Source organism: Canis lupus, chromosome 3, assembly GCF_011100685.1.
Source record: "Canis lupus familiaris isolate Mischka breed German Shepherd chromosome 3, alternate assembly UU_Cfam_GSD_1.0, whole genome shotgun sequence".
NCBI lineage: Eukaryota > Metazoa > Chordata > Mammalia > Carnivora > Canidae > Canis > Canis lupus.
Genome location: NC_049224.1, coordinates 29838364 through 29858406, shown reverse-complemented (window position 1 = coordinate 29858406; position 20043 = coordinate 29838364). Strand labels below are relative to the sequence as shown.

Here is a 20043-nt window from a genome sequence, read left to right as displayed (position 1 = left end):
CACTTGAGCGAACATTTTTCTTTTAAGAGAGCGCATGCAAGCAGGGGGAGGGAGAGGAAGAGGGAGATAATCTCAAGCAAGCTCCATGCTCAGTGCAGAGTTTGATGTGGGGCGCAATCTCACAACTCCCAAGATCATGACCTGAACTGAAATCTGGAGTCAGACACTTAACAAGCTGAGCCACCCAGGTGCCTCTGAGTGAACATATTTTTATATACTAGATATCTAGAATGTTGGACTAGTAAGAAATTAATAGGGACTGCTTTTTCTTTTGTTTTTTTGAGGGGGTGGGGGACTGCGATCTTTTTATAATTATTTCAGTATTCACCTATGTTCTTGTTGACTCTGAAATACTGTTTTTCTTTGATTCAGTTTTTTCCTTTTGGTAAAGTGGCACTGATAACATGAAAAATGTAATTTTGAGGCACATACAATATGACCATTTTTCTGCATTTAATTATATATTAGCTACATTTTTTTTCTCAGAATATAAATTCAGAGTTTAGTTAGAATTTTTTTGTGTAAGACTGACAACTAATCATAAACTTTGATTAGATGTATTTTATTAATTCTAAGATATACTACTTGGATAGAGTTTTAGTTAGGTATGACGGAAATTTTTTCTTAATGGTACATAAAACAACAGTGCATCTTATATTCGTCAGCTTTGATGAAATACAGCATTATGAATTAGATATACTAAGCAGCATGCCAAATTTTTTTCAAAACTTTTGATGTAATTACTGGAAAACATTGCATTAGAGTTAAATTAGAAGGCATAAATAAAAAATGAAATACATTGGTCTGACACTGCTTGGCTTATTATTGAAGAGCTAATTTAACATTTTTAGAACTGAAAATACAGGGTGATGGAACATAAAATATCCTTAAAATAGCAGAACATAAAATCTAGAACAAAATGCAAATAGGGAATGAGAATTTTTATTTCATTTTATTTTTTATTGATGTATAACTTATATACAGAAAAGTGCACCAATAAAAGCATCAGTATCAATAATATATCATAAGATAAACCCATTGTAGAATACACACTCTTGGTGAAGAAATAGAAAATGATCAGTAACCCCCAGGAACCTACCCTCCCAGTGCCCCCTCTTGATCACTATTCTTGTGTCTTCCCAAAAGGCAACCCCTTTCCTGACTTCCAGTGGGAACAGATTAATTCAGTTTGTTTTTAATTTTAAATAAATGGAATAATTCAGTATTTATTTTGTGTCTATAATCTTTTCATACAACATTATTTTGTTTGGTATGTGGGACCCAGGAAATTTAACAAAAATCCCCTACCCCTGGACAAGCAGAGCAGGACTGACTCCATTTTGTGCTGTACCCACCTTGTGCCGACCTGCTTAGGGCACTGCCCCACCGTAGTCAAGCCCAGGGCACACCCTAATCGGAAATCGGCTCAGTGATAGGCCAGTTCAAATGGATACTTTAGGGTAAAATGTAATTCAATCGGCCACCTGCAAGTGGACCAGCATGACTGTGCAACTTTCTGCGTATCCCATTGGCCACTGGCCCCTATAAAGTTGCTACGCCTCTTAGTCTCGGGGTCCAAGTCCCTGCTCCGCTGTGTCGGGTATACTTGGACCCAGGCCCAAGCTTGTAAATAAACCCTTGTGTGTTTGCATCAGTATCGGCTCCTCGGTGGTTTCTCGGATTCGCAATCTCGGGCAAAACAGGTATATTTTATTTTCAGTGCTGTATAATAATCTCTTACGTGAATGTGCCACAGTTTATTTATACATTTACCATTGATAGATATCTGGGTTATTTCCAGCTTGTAGATATTATAAGATTTGCTGCAGAAACATTCTTGCATGTGTCATTGGTGCAATAAAATGTGCTTTTCTATTAAGTAGTATATGTAGGAGAATTTGTGTATCTTTATTAGGTAATGACGGTTTTCTATATACTTTTGATTAATTTATTGTAAATGTAACCTACATAGTCTTTTAGAAATCAATTATCACTTCAATTTTCTTTAAAGTGAAATTACTGATAGCAACAAAGGTCGGAAGATGTTGGAGAAGATGGGCTGGAAAAAAGGAGAGGGCCTAGGGAAGGACGGTGGAGGAATGAAAATTCCGGTAAGACATGTTTTCTTTCGTTCTTTATTCTTACAGCAAATGTATTTACTGTTTACCTTATGTGCCAGGAATATGGTATTAAACACAGGCGGACATGATTACGTCTGTGTGACATTCACAATTACCAAATATACATATATGTGGTAATGTATATACATAATATGTGGGAAATACACACACATATATATATATGCATTGTTTTGTGGGGGTTTTTTGTTTTTGTTTTTTTTAAAGATTTACTCATCTAAGAGAGAGTGAGCAAGAGCTTAAGCAGGAGGAGGAGCAGAGGGAAAGGGAGACCAGCAGACTCCTCGCTGAGCAGGGAGCCTGACGATGTGGGGCTCTATCCCATGACCTTGGTTATGACCAGAGCCAAAATCAAGAGTTCGATGTTTAAGCCACTGAACCACCTAGGCGCCCCATGCATTGTTTTGTTTTTAACATTTTTTGGAAGGCTCTTAACATTTTTTTCCTTCGTTGAAGCTAGGATAATAAATGCCATTTCTTGAGCCTGAGGTTCTTCTGTTTCTTTTAGTTGTTATTAATAATTTCCATGCTATATCTGGTACTAAATATTGCAAGAACAATCACAGTGTTATTTTATTTTTTAAACACTTCATTTATTTGAGAGAGAGAGAGAGCATGAGTGGAGGGTGGGCAGAGGGGGAGGGAGAAGCAGACTTCCTGCTGAGCAGGGAGCCTGACTTGGGGCTCGATCTCAGGACCCTGAGATCATGACCCAAGCCAAAGGAAGACGCTCAACAGACTGAGCGACCCAGGAGTCCCATTTTTTTTTTTAAGATTTTATTTATTTATTTTAGTGAGAGTGCACGTGCACACATGTGTGCCGGGGATGAACAGAGGGAGAGGAAGAAAGAGAATCTCAAGCAAAGTCCTCACCAAGTATGTAGCCCTGTGTGGGGCTTGATTTGAGAACCATGAGGTCATGACCTGAGCCAAAATCAAGAGTCAGATGCTTAACCAACTGAGCCATCCAGGGAGACTTTACAAACAGGCAGATTCTGTATTAGCTGGATAATCCATTTTAGATTTAAGAATCAGGTCATGTAACAAGCAGTAGAGGAAGGAATAATGTCTGGAAAACGATACAGTGGTTAATTCTTTAGTCTCCATGGTTCATCAGAGGTTTAGATTATCTTTTACAAAAACCTTACAAACTAACATGATTAAAGAACTTTCTTGATAATCACCTAATACCTAAGTAATAATGGATCAATGTGAGGTTTAATGTGAATTTTCTTTCTTACTGAGGTATAGTGAGAAGAACATGGGTTTTATAGTCAAATCTACAAAATAGAATTACTTTGTTAGAATAGGTGCTCTGTCACTTACTAGTTGTGTGACTTAGGGCAGGTTTAGACTTCAGTTTTCATAGTAAAAATGGAGATTATAAAAACTGTTTTCTAAGGGATATCATGAAGGTAAAGCTCCTAGTATGGTGCCCAACATACAGTTGGCATTCAGTTACTGGTAACTTTTAATGGTTCTTAAAATAATGAGAAGTCTTCCCCCACTTATTATGAAAATAATCAAATTCTCTTTATGATTCTTTTTTTTTCCTTAGGATTGACTTATTTTACTTATTTTTTTTTTTAAGGATTTTATTTATTTGAGAGAGAATAAGAGAGAGAGCACATGAACAGGGGGAGGGACAGAGGAAGAAACAGGCTCCCTGCTGTGCAGGGAGCCAGACATGGGGCTGGAACCCTGGGAGACCCTGGAATCATGACCTGAGCCAAAGGCAGACGCCCAACCCACTCAGCCACCCAGGCACCCCTGATTTATTTATTTTAGAGCGTGTGTGTGTACATGCTTTGTGTCTCACAAAGCTTGATGCAGGGCTCAGTCCCATGACCCATGAGATCATAACCTGAACCAAAACCAGGAGTTGGTTGCTTAACTGACTGAGCCACTCAGGCACCCCTGTCTTTATGACTTAATGTTTAATCTACCCTTTCACTTTCTTAGGCAAGGCTAGGGCAGCATTAGATTTAAGTATGTACATTGCCTTTTCTTCTGGTTAGGGTGGGCAACCTCTGTGGCATCTCAGTGAAATTCGGTGATCACTATTTAGAGTATATTGTTCTCTGTACAGTCAGCTATACTTATGGATAGACAAGACAATGTAGAAGGATGACTTGAAGTTTTGTGTATAATCATATGTATTCCTGCATGTATTCGATGGATTTGACAGGTTTTTCTTTTACATCAATCTTTCTAAATCAAAGAGTGAAAGTACCAGGTTGGATACAGCAAATTTCAATGTATTTAGTTTCTACAGTAAGTTTTCTGCTTAACTTTTGGTAACAGATCCAGCTTCAGCTTCGGCGAACACATGCAGGCTTGGGGACCGGCAAACCATCCTCGATTGAAGATGTTCACCTTCTCCAAAACAAGAGCAAAAAGAACTGGGAGAAAGCGCGAGAGAGGTTTGCTGAAAACTTCACAGAAGCTAAATCTCAAAAAGATGTCCCAGGGACCGTCCCTTGGGTCAAAGGGACCATAGAGTGAAGGTCAGTCATAGAACACAATTCAAGCTTTTTTTAAAAAAGAGTTTGGAAACTCGTATTTTATTGCAGAACTTTTCCCTCCGAAGGGTCTGTGGCCTGAGGGAACTGTATTACAATATACCCCCTCATGATTCTGAAATGTGTAATAAACTGGTTTGCAGCTTTTAAAAAAAACATTTTTTTAATAATAATAATTGAATTAGGTTATGCTGTGAGCAGACTAAAGTTCACAGGGCACGGCTGAGCTTATCAAACTTTGTTATTTTTATCTTGTTTATAAGACCTATATAGGCAAATTTCATATAACCAGTAATGATTTAAATGTACATTTGTCTGTGTCTTCATATATTCATTATTATAAGATATACAAGAGAAACATCAAAATTTATAAAAACAAGTCTGATTAAATGCATCCTTGTTTATGTCTTTAGAACTTAGATAAAAAATCTTGAGAAAACAGGGATAGTGGTGCATAACTTTTATTATTCTTGAAATATTCTAAGTACTATTACTGAAGAACTAATGAATAAGTGATATATTATGGAAAATTAGTCTTTCATTGTTTTCTTCTGTGAAGAATTTGTTGATTTGTACTATATATTAAGCATTTACATCTGGTTTGTTTTATAGCTGAAATATTTAGATATGAGCAATTGAGTACAGTATTGAAATATTCCATGTGCTGGCATTTATAGTTTTGATAAATCCCATTGCTGGCAATGGAGTTGTGCCAGAGAAATCTGATTTCTACTGCAAGAGGATTGCCTAGCCAAGGCCTCAAACACAAAGATATTTATTGAAAATGTCTTCAAATGCAATAAAACCATTATAATTATAACATCAAAAAGAGTGATTCATTGAACCAATGTTTTAAGCATATTGGTCTGCTTTGAACTCAGGACCAGCCAGAATTTTCCTTAAATTGGCAGAGCAGTAACAGTAGCATTACTTTAAATATTGGAGAACTGCAGTGCAGCTTTCTGAGTGCAGATGTCACTACTCTGCCGGTTATCACTGTTCTCTTCCTTTTTTTTGAACTTTTTTCTTAGCTTTTTGCAGGGAAATTATGCTGGAACTGACTTTTTTTTCTGGCAGTGAATATAAGCTATCGCTCCCTCATCCTACTATAAAGAAATGTCTTTAAGGTTGAGAAATAGTAAAAGAAAATTTTGAAAAAAATTATACAATGAGGAAGACAATTCAGAAATAAAGGCTACTTGTTGGAATTTCTACTCTGAATGGTTTGGAGTACTTAGGAAGAAAAGGGGTGGTGGGGAAAGAAAGATAAGTTTAGTACTAAAGATAAGACATATGACCAGATTGTCAAGACCCTTAAAGTCTAAGCTGGGATAATCAGAGGCCCTATAATTCCAAAACTGCAAAAAGTAATTTTCTGTATCCTTCATAGCCACCTACACACCCTAACACTTCTATATGTACATTAGACTTGAAGGCAACAGAAGTGTTCTGCGTTTTTTTTTTTTGTTTTTTTGTTTTTTTTTTCTGCTTTAGAATGAAATGTAGTCATTTACATGTGGTTCTAGTACTGGTGCCCTGTATATAGATAACAATATAGGAGGCCCAAATTAGAATTGTGGTAGATTTCATTCACTGAGTAAAGTATACAACTGTGTATATAATATTTCCCATTTTTATTATTAGATTGTGGAAAACTTTTTCATTGCTTTCTTTTGTTAAGAAAATGGAGACTTGAAAATGGTGATAAAAATTGAAATATATGTGATATTTGCATTATTAAAAAACCCTTTGCAGATCTAAAGTCTCAGGGCTATACTCTATGGTGGTTAAAGGACTGAATAATGTCTGGGTCTATTTCCATTTGTGAAATAAGAATAGTATTTATCTCTCATGTCTGTTTTGAGTAGAAAATGAGAAAATGTATATAAAAGCACTTTGTAAACTGTAAAAGTAGTACAGAGATGTGAGCTTCTATTTGTTTAGAAGCAGAGGTGTGAATTATGTACAATTTGGATTACACATAAAATTGTTTTGTGTCTCATATTTTAAATAATTTATCAACACAGTATAAATTTACTATTGTGGTAACCTTTTTGAGTTTATTTTTAAGTGGAGCTACAGGTTGCTGAATTTTAGGAAATCTAATGTCTTTCATTTTTGCCAAAGCATGAGAAGCTGCCAAAATTTGAGTATGGAAGAAACCATCATTAGAGTAAAATAACAAATTGTTTCTAGGATTAAATAGCTAGGTAGCACTGTTTATCAAAAAGGATTTTTCTCCCTGGTTTTATTTTTTTTTTAAGATTTTATTTATGCATGCATGCACCAGCGGGAGGTGGGGCAGAGGGAAAGGAAGAGGGATGGTGTAGAGCCTGATGTGGTGTCGACCCCAGGGCCCACAGATCACAACCCAAGCTGAAGTCTGACACCCAACTTGAGCCACCCAGATGCTGCACCACTGCCCCCCTCCCCACTTTTAAAAGTTTTTACTTCTGATGATTTATTTTTATTTTAGTTGTGAACTTATGAAAATTAATGGCTCACCCAAATCAAACACCTTCCAACTTTTTGTGTAAGAGATTATGTCTTAATTTGGTACATTTTCTAAGAGCACCCAAAAGAAGATCGAAATCTCAAACAAGGGAAAGCAAGCGGTGTCAGAGATTATATAGAAAGGCTGTCCCATCAGGTTGTGGGACAGAGGGATGTACTTGGTAGGGAGCCAGCAGGCGTTTCTGGACCCAAGACTTAAAGGTGTTCTCAGTGTTTCCCTATCATCTTGTTTTAAGTGTGCTTCTTATTTTTGTAGAGCATCACTTATATCTCTGCTCTGAATCTTTAATCCAAAACACTTCGTCTTACTCTTTTACACTTTAAGGTGGCAATCTATATTTGAATTCTATAAAATGAGTTAGTGTTTCTGTGTTTGTCTATGTGTATCAGAGCCCAGGCTTTCTCTCTGCCTTTCTGTTTTTACTAATCATGGTGTTGATTTATGGCCTTATAGTTGCAAATGACTTGAAACTCTTGTCATTATATTCATGTCCAAAAAGGAAAGAAAAGGAAAAAAGACAGCAGTATTTGTGTTAGTTCTGTTTTGGCAGGAAAGCAGGAGCTTACTTAGAAACTCTGATAGCAAACTTCTCCTTAGGGTCCTTAACATGACTACCCATCACTGCAAGGGAAGTTGAAAAGGTGGGCAACAGTATGGTTTCACTTAGCTTAAGCCCATCATGAGCCATCACCTGAGGCTGAGCATGTTGCTTTTGGAACAAAATCAGGGTTTAGTGAATAATGCAGAAAGGGAATAGTGATATAGTGAATAGTGAATGGACAGGTAACTGGGTGCCAGATAAGCCAATTCTCTATCCCTGGGAATTCTGTGGGATTGGTTAAATTGTTTTGCAGTCCTACCGTGAAATACTTTGAAGCCATTCAGATGTGTAAGTTAGAATTATCAAATTCTGATAATGAATATTTTCACTACATTACTGACTTTAGAAAGCAGATTGTAGAGGGGTACCTGGGTGGCTCAGTGGTTGAGCGTCTGCCTTTGGCTTAGGGCATGATCCCGAGGTCCTGGGATCGAGTCCCACGTTGAATCCCACGTCAGGCTCCCTGCAGGGAGCCTGCTTCTCCCTCTGCCTATGTCTCTGCCTCTCTCTGGGTCTCTCATGAATGAATAAATAAAATCTTTAAAAAAAAAAAAAAAGCAGATTGTAGAAAATTGTGTATAGCCTGATCTCATTTTTAAAAACATAAGGGTATACATCAAATTTTTAATACTAATTGTTGAAGCGAGCAGACTTTCACATTTTATTATTTATATATGTGACCTTTGAAGCAGATATAATTGTGTACTTACCTATGTGTACTCATACACAATTATAATAGGTAGGAATACAACACTTAGAAATGGAGAGGCCTTCAGGGCTCAGCCCCAGGCATTTACCTCACTCTTGTGGGTCCCATTTCATTTACCATTTATATACCCACGACTTAGCCAGGATACATATCCAACTCAGTCACCTTAAATGAAGCTTATTTAAGACTGAATCCATAGTCTTCTCCAAAGTAGGTCTTTTCCAGTTTGTTCTCTCGGCTGGCAGCACCATCTATCCAATTGTGGAAGCTAGAACCTAGGAGTCAGCCTCTATTTCATACACTTACCCTCCATCCCCTCCCCCAATTTCCCATATAGTAAATCAGTTAGCTGTCAACACCCACCCTAGACTATTCTACTGACTTCCCAGCTGGTCTCCACTGCAGTCATCTTGCCCTCCATCCAGTCCATCCTCCATACTGCAGACATAGTGTCTTCACAGCTTCTCTTTCATCACCTTCCTATTTAAATCATCCTGTGGCTTCCTAGTACTCCGAGGACAGAAAACCAAATCCTGGCCCTACCTGGTCTAGCCACAGCCAGCTTTTCCCATCCTGCCTTTTATCACTCCCGCTTCCTGTCAGCACGCTGGCCTGTTTTTTTCAGTTCTTCAAATATGCTACACCATCTCTCACTCTAGGGCCACTTAACTTCTGTTATGTCTGCATTGCTCTTCTGTACCCTTGTACCTGGGTAACTGACATTTAGATCTCTGCTAATTGATGCTCCTCAGGGATGCCTCCCTTGTACCCTAAAATGATTGATTGCCCTTGATAAATGTTCTTAAAAGTCTATATTTGTTTCATTTAGACTATTTACTTTGGTTCACAGATGTTAATTAATTTGATTAGTAGAACATTTTGTCTAGACTTTAAGTTTTGTGTGGGCAAGACCATGGATTTTCTTTCAACCATATTCCTAGTGCCTAGTACCATGACTGGCTTATACGCTTACAGGCAAGCAGTGAAAAATAAAGGTGGTTTGGGGAGTTTCAAGTGGCTTGATACATATGGGATTTTGTGTAACTTAGGAAATGTGGAAGGAACTGAGGCTACACGGAGCATGTGAAATCATGGCTTTCAAACCATTTTGACCATGGTCCTGTTAAGAAATGCAGTTTATATGATGACTCAGTACGTGTGTTGTATATGCATTTATAACAGATTTTATTTTTATTTTTTTAAAGATTTTATTAGAGCAGAAGGAGGAGCAGAGGGAGAGGGACAAGAGACTCCATGATCAGCACTGAGCCAAATGTGGGGCACGATCCCAGGACCCCCGAGATCATGACCCAGCCCGAGACCAAGAGTCAGTCGGTCACTTAACCGACTTAGCCACCCAGGTGCCCCTATAACAGGTTTTATATACCAATGCTTAGCTGTTAGTTCATTGATATATTCTTTGTTTCTGTTGTCCGAATCACTGATTCCAACCACTAACTTGATTTCATAATCTCCTGATGGGTTGTGTCCTACAGTTAGAAACACCCAGATTTAAAGCTTTGGTTTTCAGGGTTTGACAGAACCTAGGTAGGTCATTGCCATAAAAGAGCTGCAGGTGTCTGTGTATGAATGAGTGAATGAGTAATTGGTGGGAAGGGGTTAGGATACCAAACTGGTGACTCTAGTTCTCATGCTGGTAACAGAATTGGTCTACAATGACCTGGTTTTTAATTCAAGCTTCCAGATAGCTCGCATACGGAGAAAGGGCTTCACTGCTTAACGGCGAGCTGGTGGCAAGGGGAACTGAACCACATACCTATTGCTATTCTCAAGTACTGTGTTCAGAAATTTAGATTGGGGCACCTGGGTGGTTCAGTCAGTAGAGCATGCAACTCTGGCTCTCCAGATTGGAAGTTCAAGCCCCACATTGGGTGTGGAGCCTACTTTAAAAACTAATAATAAAAAGATTTGGATTTTATGTCTTCTACAGTGAGGAATTCCTGAAGGATTTTAAGCAGTAAAGTGTTCTCATTAGATTGCTTTATAGCAAAATAACTGTGACTGAGTGGAGGCTAACAGATCTCCTTGAGGCCTTTTTCCATTTATCATATACTTAGCACTTACTGAGCTGTGCAGACCTGTGAAGGCAGGGACCTTTTTGGTCTTATTCAGTGTTGTATCTTCAGTACCTATCACAGCATTGGATGTTTAGGAGGTGCTCAATGAGTAGGTGTTGGTAGGATGGATGGAACACATATTTGTGGTATGTCTGACACTGTGCTAAGCACCTAACATACATTATTTTCTTTATTCTTTTCAGCATTTTATGCATTAGAAAACTGAGGTTTGGAGAGGTTTTTATTTTGCTCAAAATCAAAAAGTCTCTGTGGCAGAGTGGCAGAGGTAGGGTAAATCTTGATTCTTTTCATCCCAGTGCACTGTTAGGAGCACAGGTTAGGGCGGCGGCTGATCTGGATTAATATTAGAGCTCTACCGCTCCTGAGCTGAGCAATGTTTAGAAATTTATTTAAGCCTCTATGCCTTAATGTCTTTATGGAGTTATTGGAAAGTTTAAATGAAATAAGGCCTGTGTGGTACTGAATACAATAAATCCTCAAATATTAGCAGTTTAATTAGTATTATTATGCCATGCTACCAATAGCCAAGGATATAGTTGTAGGAGTAGCATCCTGGAGTTGTTTTGGTGGTTATTGAAGTCAAAAGAAGGGTGAAGGGGTGGGGTGAGTAAGTGCATGTGTCATCTTTATTCCTTCAGGTGATGATAGGAGGTACACTTACGAAGTACTGCAGAATGAGCAGGAGACTAGTAGATGATAGACCGTGAGAAAGGGTAGAAAGTGTTGTAAGTGACCCTTTGAGGTCTTCCTTAAAGAAGGGGTGATTCTACATGACTTAGGAAATGAAGCCATCTGGAGAAAATGATAGGGACATCCAACAGGTCCACCCTAGTCTCAGTACACTGTAGTAGCAGGAGAACTATAGGAAGAATTTCAAAAGAGACTAGATTTCAGACAGTAAAATCTTTGAACAGCATATATTCACTTAGCAGGTAGCCTTGAGGCGCTTAAGAAAGCCTGGGCACTATGCTAGGCACTCAGGATACAGTAGTAAATAGGACAAGATTCCCTGTAATCTTGGAGCTTACATTTATTTTTAGATAGTATTTGTAGAATGTAGAGGCCAAGTAGTCACATGAAGGCCTTGATAGTTCCAGAGTATTAATCCAAAACAGTTTCTGCAAAGAAACAAAACAAAACAAAACAGTTTCTGCTCATTTCAAAGTTTTGACAAAAGCCAAAGTTCTCAGGGTGGAGGGGGAAGGAAAAATTTGTGTTTTTCAAATGTTTTCACATCTGTCCCTAAACCAGGTCTTTTTAGGGGAATCCTATAAAGATTCCCCTAAAGTCCTATAAAGAATCTTCTAAAATCCTATAAGTAATTCCCATAAAGAATCCTCTGCCTTCAAGAAAATTGTTTTCAGGGTTTTGGAATGTAGACAACAACAAAACCTTACTGAGGCTGCAGCCCCTCATTCAGTTATGTATTTCCACTAGTTACCTGTGAATTGCAGTGACTGCCTGCTCAAACACTAGGTTCTGTGGTTCTGAGTCTGAACAATGGATCATTGAAATACCAAAAAAGAGAAAGAAAAAGAAAAGCAACATGAATCAGGTCATGGAAATTGGAATTGATGGAGAACATGTAGATCAGAAAGTCCCTGGAGAATGAGAAGCAGACACACTTGAGGAAGTTAATGTGATGGAGGCAAACAGTGACTCCCACCTGCTTGAGTAAGAATGACTTTTCAGAAATTCTTCCAACAAAAAGCTAGCTTTTTTCATATGTATTAATATGCCATGGTATTTCATTGTCCAAAAAAGCAAAAGATAGGGAGAAGTTGGTGGAATATTACTTAATGTATTTAAACATGTGAGTGTGTTACGTAGCCTTCAATTACTAGTAGACTGCAGAGGCCAGGAAGGTTGCCAACTCACTCATCTGATCATTACTTATCTTGACCAAAGGCCCAGGAGAATACATACTGAAATAATAAAGCTTTCATTAGCATTTAATGCTTTTCCTTAAAGCCTTTATTTTAATACTATGAAATAAGATTTCAGACAATGTCATAATTACGATTTTCATAAAAAGAAACATTTAATACTATTTAAATATGTAATGACTCCCAGTGCTATCTGAATTAATTCACATCATAAACCCACTAAAGTGGGCTTTAATGTCTACTATGACCATGCTACCTTTACTTAACCTTAATATATAACACTATCAAGGCCAATTTATGAGCTGCACCAAAATAATTACTGATTTATTAGAATTGCATCTTATTAACCAAAAATGTTAACCTGGTTAATCATCTACCATATTTACTAGACTGGGCTCTGAATAACTGGCAGCTCTTTTCAAAACTCAAAATTTCCTGGAAAGATGAGTATTTGCCAACTTAAGGATGTTTTTAAGAATGTGCCAGAGTCTCCAAGAGCTACTCTAGAAGAGGAGTCCCAGAGATGTTTTAAGCATGGAAGCATTTTTGGAATAACTATTTAGTCTTTCAGGGTAACTATTTTGAATGGAAAAGTACTTAGATGGATAGGTTTTGATATATTTACTTGTAATTTTGGTCAAACTACTTCATAGTCACAAGTCCTAAAGAATTTTGACTGGACTAGCTCATTTGAGAACTCAGATATATATCATGAAGGAAAATGGCTTGGCAAACCTTTGTTTCTTACAAGCAGCTACTCTCAGGAATCATCCCAGCGAACCTACTCTTTCTGAGATTCTTTGGTTTGTTTTTGAGCTCCCATTTAGATAAGTTAGAGAAAAAGAAAAAAGTTATAGTTACTGAGTTTAAACTGTATGTCAGAATTTACCCCAAATATTTTACTCATCATAACAACCCTGTAAGATACACATTATCCCCATTTTACTGATGAGGAAACTTTTAGATAAAGTGGTTGCTAAGGTGACATGAATGTACATGGTTGGAAGCCTAGATCTTTTAAAAAAATATTTCAACATGTTTATTAATGATCATATGTTTAGTACTCGCTTTTTTGGAGGAAGCTTAAATTTTAAGTCCTGACTCCAAAGGCTTAACAACTCACACATCACCACTTAACCTTTCTAGTCCATCAGATCCTAGGTAGTACACAGATATTTAAATAGTTCTCAACACTATGGAGGCCTCCAATTTCCATCCCCAGAGGCATCCTTCACATCCATCTGGCAGGTACCTGTTTCAGAAAAGTCTGAGCACTCTCTGCACAGATTTACAAAGGCGGAGGGAGATTAGGACACCCATTAAAATATTGGATGGGGAATAGGGGCTCTCCATCAAGCACCTTGCCTTTCTCACATACCCCCAAACCTAAGCCAGGCAGGATAATGGAGTGTGGTAGGCAGATAATAGATCCCCTATCCTTGCCCCCCACCAAATGTCTATGTCCTAATCCCTGGAAACTATCAATATATTATCTGGCAGGGAAGAATTAAAGCTGCAGATAGAACTAGGTTGCTAACCAACTGACCATACAATAAGGAAGAGGGTCCATTAAATGTGGAAGAGGGTAGCAGAGTGATGCAATGGGAGACGTACTGCTCGGTGCTCATCTGGATATGGAGCCTTTTTTTTTTTTTTAATTTTTATTTATTTATGATAGTCACAGAGAGAGAGAGAGAGGCAGAGACACAGGCAGAGGGAGAAGCAGGCTCCATGCACCGCGAGCCTGATGTGGGATTTGATCCCGGGTCTCCAGGATCACGCCCTGGGCCAAAGGCAGGCGCCAAACTGCTGCGCCACCCAGGGATCCCTGGAAACGGAGCCTTAATCCCCTTCACCTGTTTCCCTCATCCCCCACCTACTGCCCCTCTGCTAACCATCATTTCTCTATAAGTTAAGAGTCTGGGGGTTTTTTTGTTGTTCATTTCTTAGAAAACAAATGAAGTCATGTAAAAAAAAAAAAAAGGCCTCTTTTTTTTTTTTTTTTAGCAACTAGGTTGCTAACCGGTTAACTGACCATACAATAAGGAAGAGGGTCCATTAAATGTGGAAGAAGGTAGCAGACTGATGCAATGGGAGAAAGAATGACCCTTGGTGACCTTGAAGATAGAAGGGGCCACAAGCCAAGAAATGTGGGCAGCCTCCAGAAGCTGGAAAAGGTTAAAAAAGAAAATCTAGAGCCTCTAGAAAGGAACACAGCTCTGCTGACAGTTCAGTTTCATACTTTTGGTCTGCAGAATTGTAAGATAACAAACTTGGGTTGTTTTTAGCTGCTAGGTTTGTGGTAGTTTGTTAACATCTGTAATAGCAAACTAATACAAAGGCCATCCTCACTTCTTAAAGGTCTGGCTTGCCTCCAGCACAAGAACTTGTGGGTGGAAAGGAGCCAACATCAACCCGAGTGTCAGTAGGCACTTGGCCAGGATAGCACTGGTGAAGACGTGGGCCAGAAGGGAGGCCTGGGAGGAAGTGCAACTCTTTGGCCGCAGGTATGACGGGGATCCATGGATTGAGCTCCAGCCTCCTATCTGCTGTATACTTTTTGCAGGTCACTTCATGTTGTTGAAGTGTGTGGCCTCATTTGTTAAGTATGGACAGTTACATTTGCCCTGCCTGCAATGTGTCTTGAGGACAGAAAGAGTGAGTACCAGAGAGCATACTCATTGCTGTTGCAGACATTATCAGTTCTAGGGAGTGAATGATAGAGTTAGTACCTCAGTACTATGGAAGAAGTTTGATACACTCCCGTTATTTTTGAGAATAAGCATGTCACTTTCAACATTTACTTCTAAATTTGTAGCTAACAAGAAAATGCAGTTAAACCAAACAACTCCTTGACTCAAAGGTCAATTGATGTTTAGCTGTATTTCATGTAATCATACCATGTTAGACACAAAGAGGACCTCAATGATCACCTTGTCCTTTTTGCAGACAAAGAAGCAGATTCAGGTTGTGGAAAGAAGTTCAGACCTTTAGAAATAGAATTTCCTGTTGAGTGGCAGCAAAACAAAAGCCTAGTCTTTATGAATCCCTTCTAAGATGTTAAAGACATGGGCAGCTATTTAAAGTAGAAAGTCAGCCCAAACCAGCTTCTCCCTCTCCAGCTCCAGGGATGACAACTTAGGTGTGGTATATAAAGGGCTCTAGCTGTTTCACCATTGGTTGTCAGTACCCTGCTTTGCTTCCACCTCCTTTCTGCCAAATCTTAACTTAAAGAAATGACTGATCACTTTACATCATGGCAGAAGTCCAGGAGTTGGGTTCAGGGCATTCTGCATCCCCATACCAGCCATCCACCTCACTACTGTGTGTTTGCTCTCAAAGGCAACACGTGAGTGGTTCTGTTAGGAAGCCTGATCACATAAGTCAGGGAAGCCCTGCTTATCTAGGTGAGGTGTGTCACTGTCACCCATCAGCAATGACCGTTCTCTGTGAGTCAGCTGTGTCACAGGCAGAGAGGCCAGGGCAGTCCCTGTAATCCACCTTGACTGTCACCCATCAGCAGTGACAACTCTGTGAGCCGACTGTGTCATAGATAGACCATTGCAGTACCTATAACTTACATCTATGCTTTGTGGAGGCCAGCTTGGCTTATTGGTCCTGACAGCCCTTGTGCTTTGACAGATGAGCCAGCAGAAGTCCTCAAGGCCAAAGAGGCCAGTATCTGTTGAGGTTGGAGTCAGGTGAACCACCATAGCCATATCTCCTGATAGTGGGCAAGTCACTCTGGGGCTCATTTTTCTCTTCTATCAAATGATAGTGTTAGACTGGACAAAGGCTGCATTTCTCTCTAGGCTTTTCCAAAAATGGGGATTACATCAGTCCTTGTGTTGGAGATCTTGTATATTTTAACTAAGAAAGTGGAATGCTGATGGTCAGGAGTTCTCATTTGAGAAATGTAAATTTTATTTTTGATTATAAAAGTAATTCATGCTTGGTATAAAAAAGTACAACAATGCAGAAGTATATAAAGCAGAAAGTAAAATCTCTTCCCTTAACTCCCTCCCACAGCGAGCACTAAGTTACCAGTTAGGCGAATTGTTCCCCCTGTCCCCTAAACAGAGGCTATTGGTGCTCCCATTGGCCATCTTTCTTGAAGAGCAGTTGAGATTCTAAAAGTTGATCTTTGCTGATATTAATGGTTTTAACAGTTGGTGAAATAAAATAACATTTGTAGAAGGTTTCTTCTAAAAAGTTCAGATTCTTCTTACAGCCCAAGTTATACATCCACATGAAGAAGTTATATTTCAATACTTAATTGAAATAACATATTAGGATAATGTAAAGATTGTAAAAGACAAAAGAATAAAATACATTAAAATATTTATAGAAGTTTTACTAAGGTGACAGGACTTTGGGGGATGTGTTTCTGATTTCTTCCTAGATTTAGGCATTGCATTTGTGTTACTTGTGTAATGAAAAAATATTTTAAGAAAAACATTTTTTTTTTTAAAGATTTTATTTATTTATTCATGAGAGACAGAGAGAGAGAGAGAGAGGCAGAGACGCAGGCAGAGGGAGAAGCAGGCTCCATGCAGGGAGCCTGATGCGGAACTCGATCCCGGGTCTCCAGGATCACACCCCAGGCTGCAGGCGGCGCTAAACTGCTGCGCCACCGGGGCTGCCCAAGAAAAACATTTCTTGATAATGACTTACTAGTAATGACATACTAGTTTGGATTCAAACCAAACAGTGTAATAACAGACACTTACTAAATCTTTATCGACTAAACAGCTTAAAAAATTATTACTGCTATTTCCTTCTAGGCTATTTTTTTTTCTGCTATGAATTCTACACAGAATAATGATAAATGAATAATTATATTAATAACTAACTTGTAAAAATCTTCAAGGGAGTACAATGTCTCAAATATTTATTGAGCAGCTATTATATGCAAGGCACTGTGGGAATAGGATAACCCAAAGGCTCAGGGTCTGGCAGGAGAAGGAAGACAAGAACCCATATAGCCTATTCTTATCTATGCCAGATGGCCTGTTCTAAGGGTTATGAGATACAAAATGCTAGGAGTCCAGAGAAGTAAAGAATTATCTTTCAATTAGGAGAAATTAAGGAGGAATGCCTGGGTGGTTCAGTGGTTGGGCATCTGTCTTCAGCTCAGGGCGTGATCCCAGAGTCCCGGGACTGAGTCCCGCATCGGGCTCCTTGCATGGAGCCTGCCTCTCCCTCTGCTTGTGTCTGCTTCTCTCTGTGTGTCTCTCATGAATAAATAAATCAAATCTTTAAAAGGGGGGGAGGGGAAATCAAGGAAGGCTTCAAGCAGGCAATTGAATTTGAGCTTGGTCTTTGAAAATGGGTAGAATTTTTCACATTCAGAGATTGAAGGGACATTTTAAGTGGAAGGAAGACAAATGCATAGAGATGCCAAGACCAGGGCATGTCAGGAAGAATGAGGAGTCCAGTTGGGATGGGGCATATAGTAAATGTAGGGGAAGGGACAGATGAGACGGGTAGCAGTGTGGGGGCACTTGGATGAGAGGCTACAAAGTCAAAGACAAGGTGATGGGTGACCTTGGGGGGCCTCTGAGCAGGAATTATGATATAATCAATGTTGGCTTAGAAGAATTCCTTTAGATGAGTGTTAGGAATGGACAGTTGGGGAAGACAAGGATGGGAAGATGAACCCCAGATGAATGATAAATGAGGCCTGAGCTTGGCAGGTGGCATTAGAAGGAAGACAGTGTGATGCTCTGTAGAAACAGACTCTGTAAATCAGGGCCTAGGATTCAGTGACATGAGTTCAAATCCCATTCTACCTCATTACTTAACTCCCTGAGCTTATTATCTCTTCCTCTACAAAATGGGCATAGGATTAATTATGTCGTGGCGTTGCTGCATGGTAGGCAGTTATTCTTGTAAAGCATTTGGCACATGGTGAATGCTTAGTGCATAATAAGGTCTCTGACAATATTACCTGGAATCAGAGTTAGGGAGGAAACTGGTGTGTCAGGTCAGTGACTAGCAAGAGAGACAGTACAGCAGGTAGGAGGTAGAGACTGGATTTGGATCCCAGTGCTACTGTTTACCAGCTGTGATCTTGTACCGGCTATTTAACCCCTTTCTATCTCAGTTTCTGTAGCTGTAAGTGGGCATAGTATTAATACCTCCTCAGGGAGCTATGAGAATAAAGTGAGATAATGCATGGGCATTATGTACCTATATATTTTAAGAGCCCAGTGACTTGTTAGGTAAGAGGGGGGATGTGGAACAGAACAGATTTGCCCCTTCCATCAGCAGTAACAGGATATACAAGTAGAGGTGGAGACATACAGTAGAGGTTGGACCTGAAGAACTGGGAGGAACACTGGAGGTAGTCAGGAGTCACTGGCACAGAGTAGGTGAGTCAAGAGTGAGTACATAAACTGGCTTAAGGAAACAATCGGACAGACCCAGAATAATGGGCATTCTATAAGGCAGATGGCTGGGACTCAAAAATGTCATGGAAAAAAAAGGGAGCTGTTCTAGACTAAAAGAGACAAAGTCATAATCAAAAAGCAATGTATGAACCGTGATTGGACCCTTTTGTTTTGTTTTTTAGAAAAGATTAAGACATTTCTGAGACAATTGGGGAATTTTAGAGGCTGAAGGGATATAAATACTTCTGGATGAAGTGCCATGCATGTTTGGGGTAGAGGGCCAAAAAAGCAACTAAGGCAAAATGTTAATAACTGCTCAGTCTAGTTGGAGGGTATATGTGGGTGTTCATTGTACTAGCAAGATGAAGGCTGAAAATAAATTGTCAATTCAGCTTCTTAAGGTTCCAGGGTAGGATGGGAAGCTGACCACGAGGGAAGGACTGAAGTCTGGAAGGAAGGATAGGGCAAGGGTAACGGGGCTCCCCTTGGAGAGCTGGAGCTCTCCCCTTGTTCACTTGAGGGCAGCCAGGCTGGGGGAGTCTTTTTAGTGCCAGGGGAGACCTGGTGCTGCGGAGAAAGAGTAGCAGCCTGGGGAGAGGGAGGGAGGAAGTCAGAGGAAAGGAGAAACCCTAATGGAGCAAAGGTCCAGTAAAGGTGGAAGCGGAAGGGATGAACACCGAGAAAGGTGGAAGTGGCCTCAAATGGGAGGGATGCCTTCCTTCTACTGTGGCCTAGAAGTGAGGAGGGTGGAGATGTGGGGAACCCAAGTTCCCATCCTAACAGTGAGGGATGAGGTCATATTTTTCTAAAAGGAAGTGAGGCAGGGAAGCCAGGCAACTCCCCACAGCTGCCTCTGGGTTTGAAATGCAAAGGAAACAGCTGGGGGGACTCAGGGTGCACGAGGTGTGGTCTGCAGGCTGGGGGGCGGGGGCGACAGGGGAGGCGCTGGGGAGGGCCAAGAGCAGCCGTGGAGGCGAAAGGGCCGCCTTTTCAGAGCTTCGTGCTGGGCAAGCCAACTCACCGGAGATTTACTCAGTAGGAAATGAGTAGAGCCCTTCTTGGGTGAACGCTGTACCGTCCTTTCCATGCACCGTGCACCCTGGCTGGCCTGGCTGGCGAGGACTGTGGTTTGTCTTTGGTCCGGAAGGAGGCTTCTGCCTTCCCGACATCACCACCAGGTA

General features: G+C 39.9%; 1 protein-coding gene across 11 annotated transcripts in view; it reads left to right on the top strand.

Moving 5' to 3' along the window:
• The window catches only part of AGGF1 (angiogenic factor with G-patch and FHA domains 1), a 117760-nt gene that overhangs the window by 29615 nt on the left and 68102 nt on the right, over positions 1-20043 (top strand). For 6 of the 11 annotated variants that reach the window (XR_005356853.1, XR_005356852.1, XR_005356851.1 and 3 more), the window contains exons 13-15: positions 2012-2111; positions 4443-4645; positions 14832-14977. Coding sequence is in view for 3 of the 11 variants with exons in the window: in XM_038532505.1 (XP_038388433.1) it covers positions 2012-2111; positions 4443-4643 (301 nt within the window). In the remaining 8 variants the exon portion in view is untranslated. Of the gene's footprint in view, positions 1-2011; positions 2112-4442; positions 6710-14831; positions 16668-20043 lie in introns of those variants that run through there. The other 5 variants (XR_005356855.1, XR_005356854.1, XM_038532507.1 and 2 more) reach the window with 3 other exon arrangements.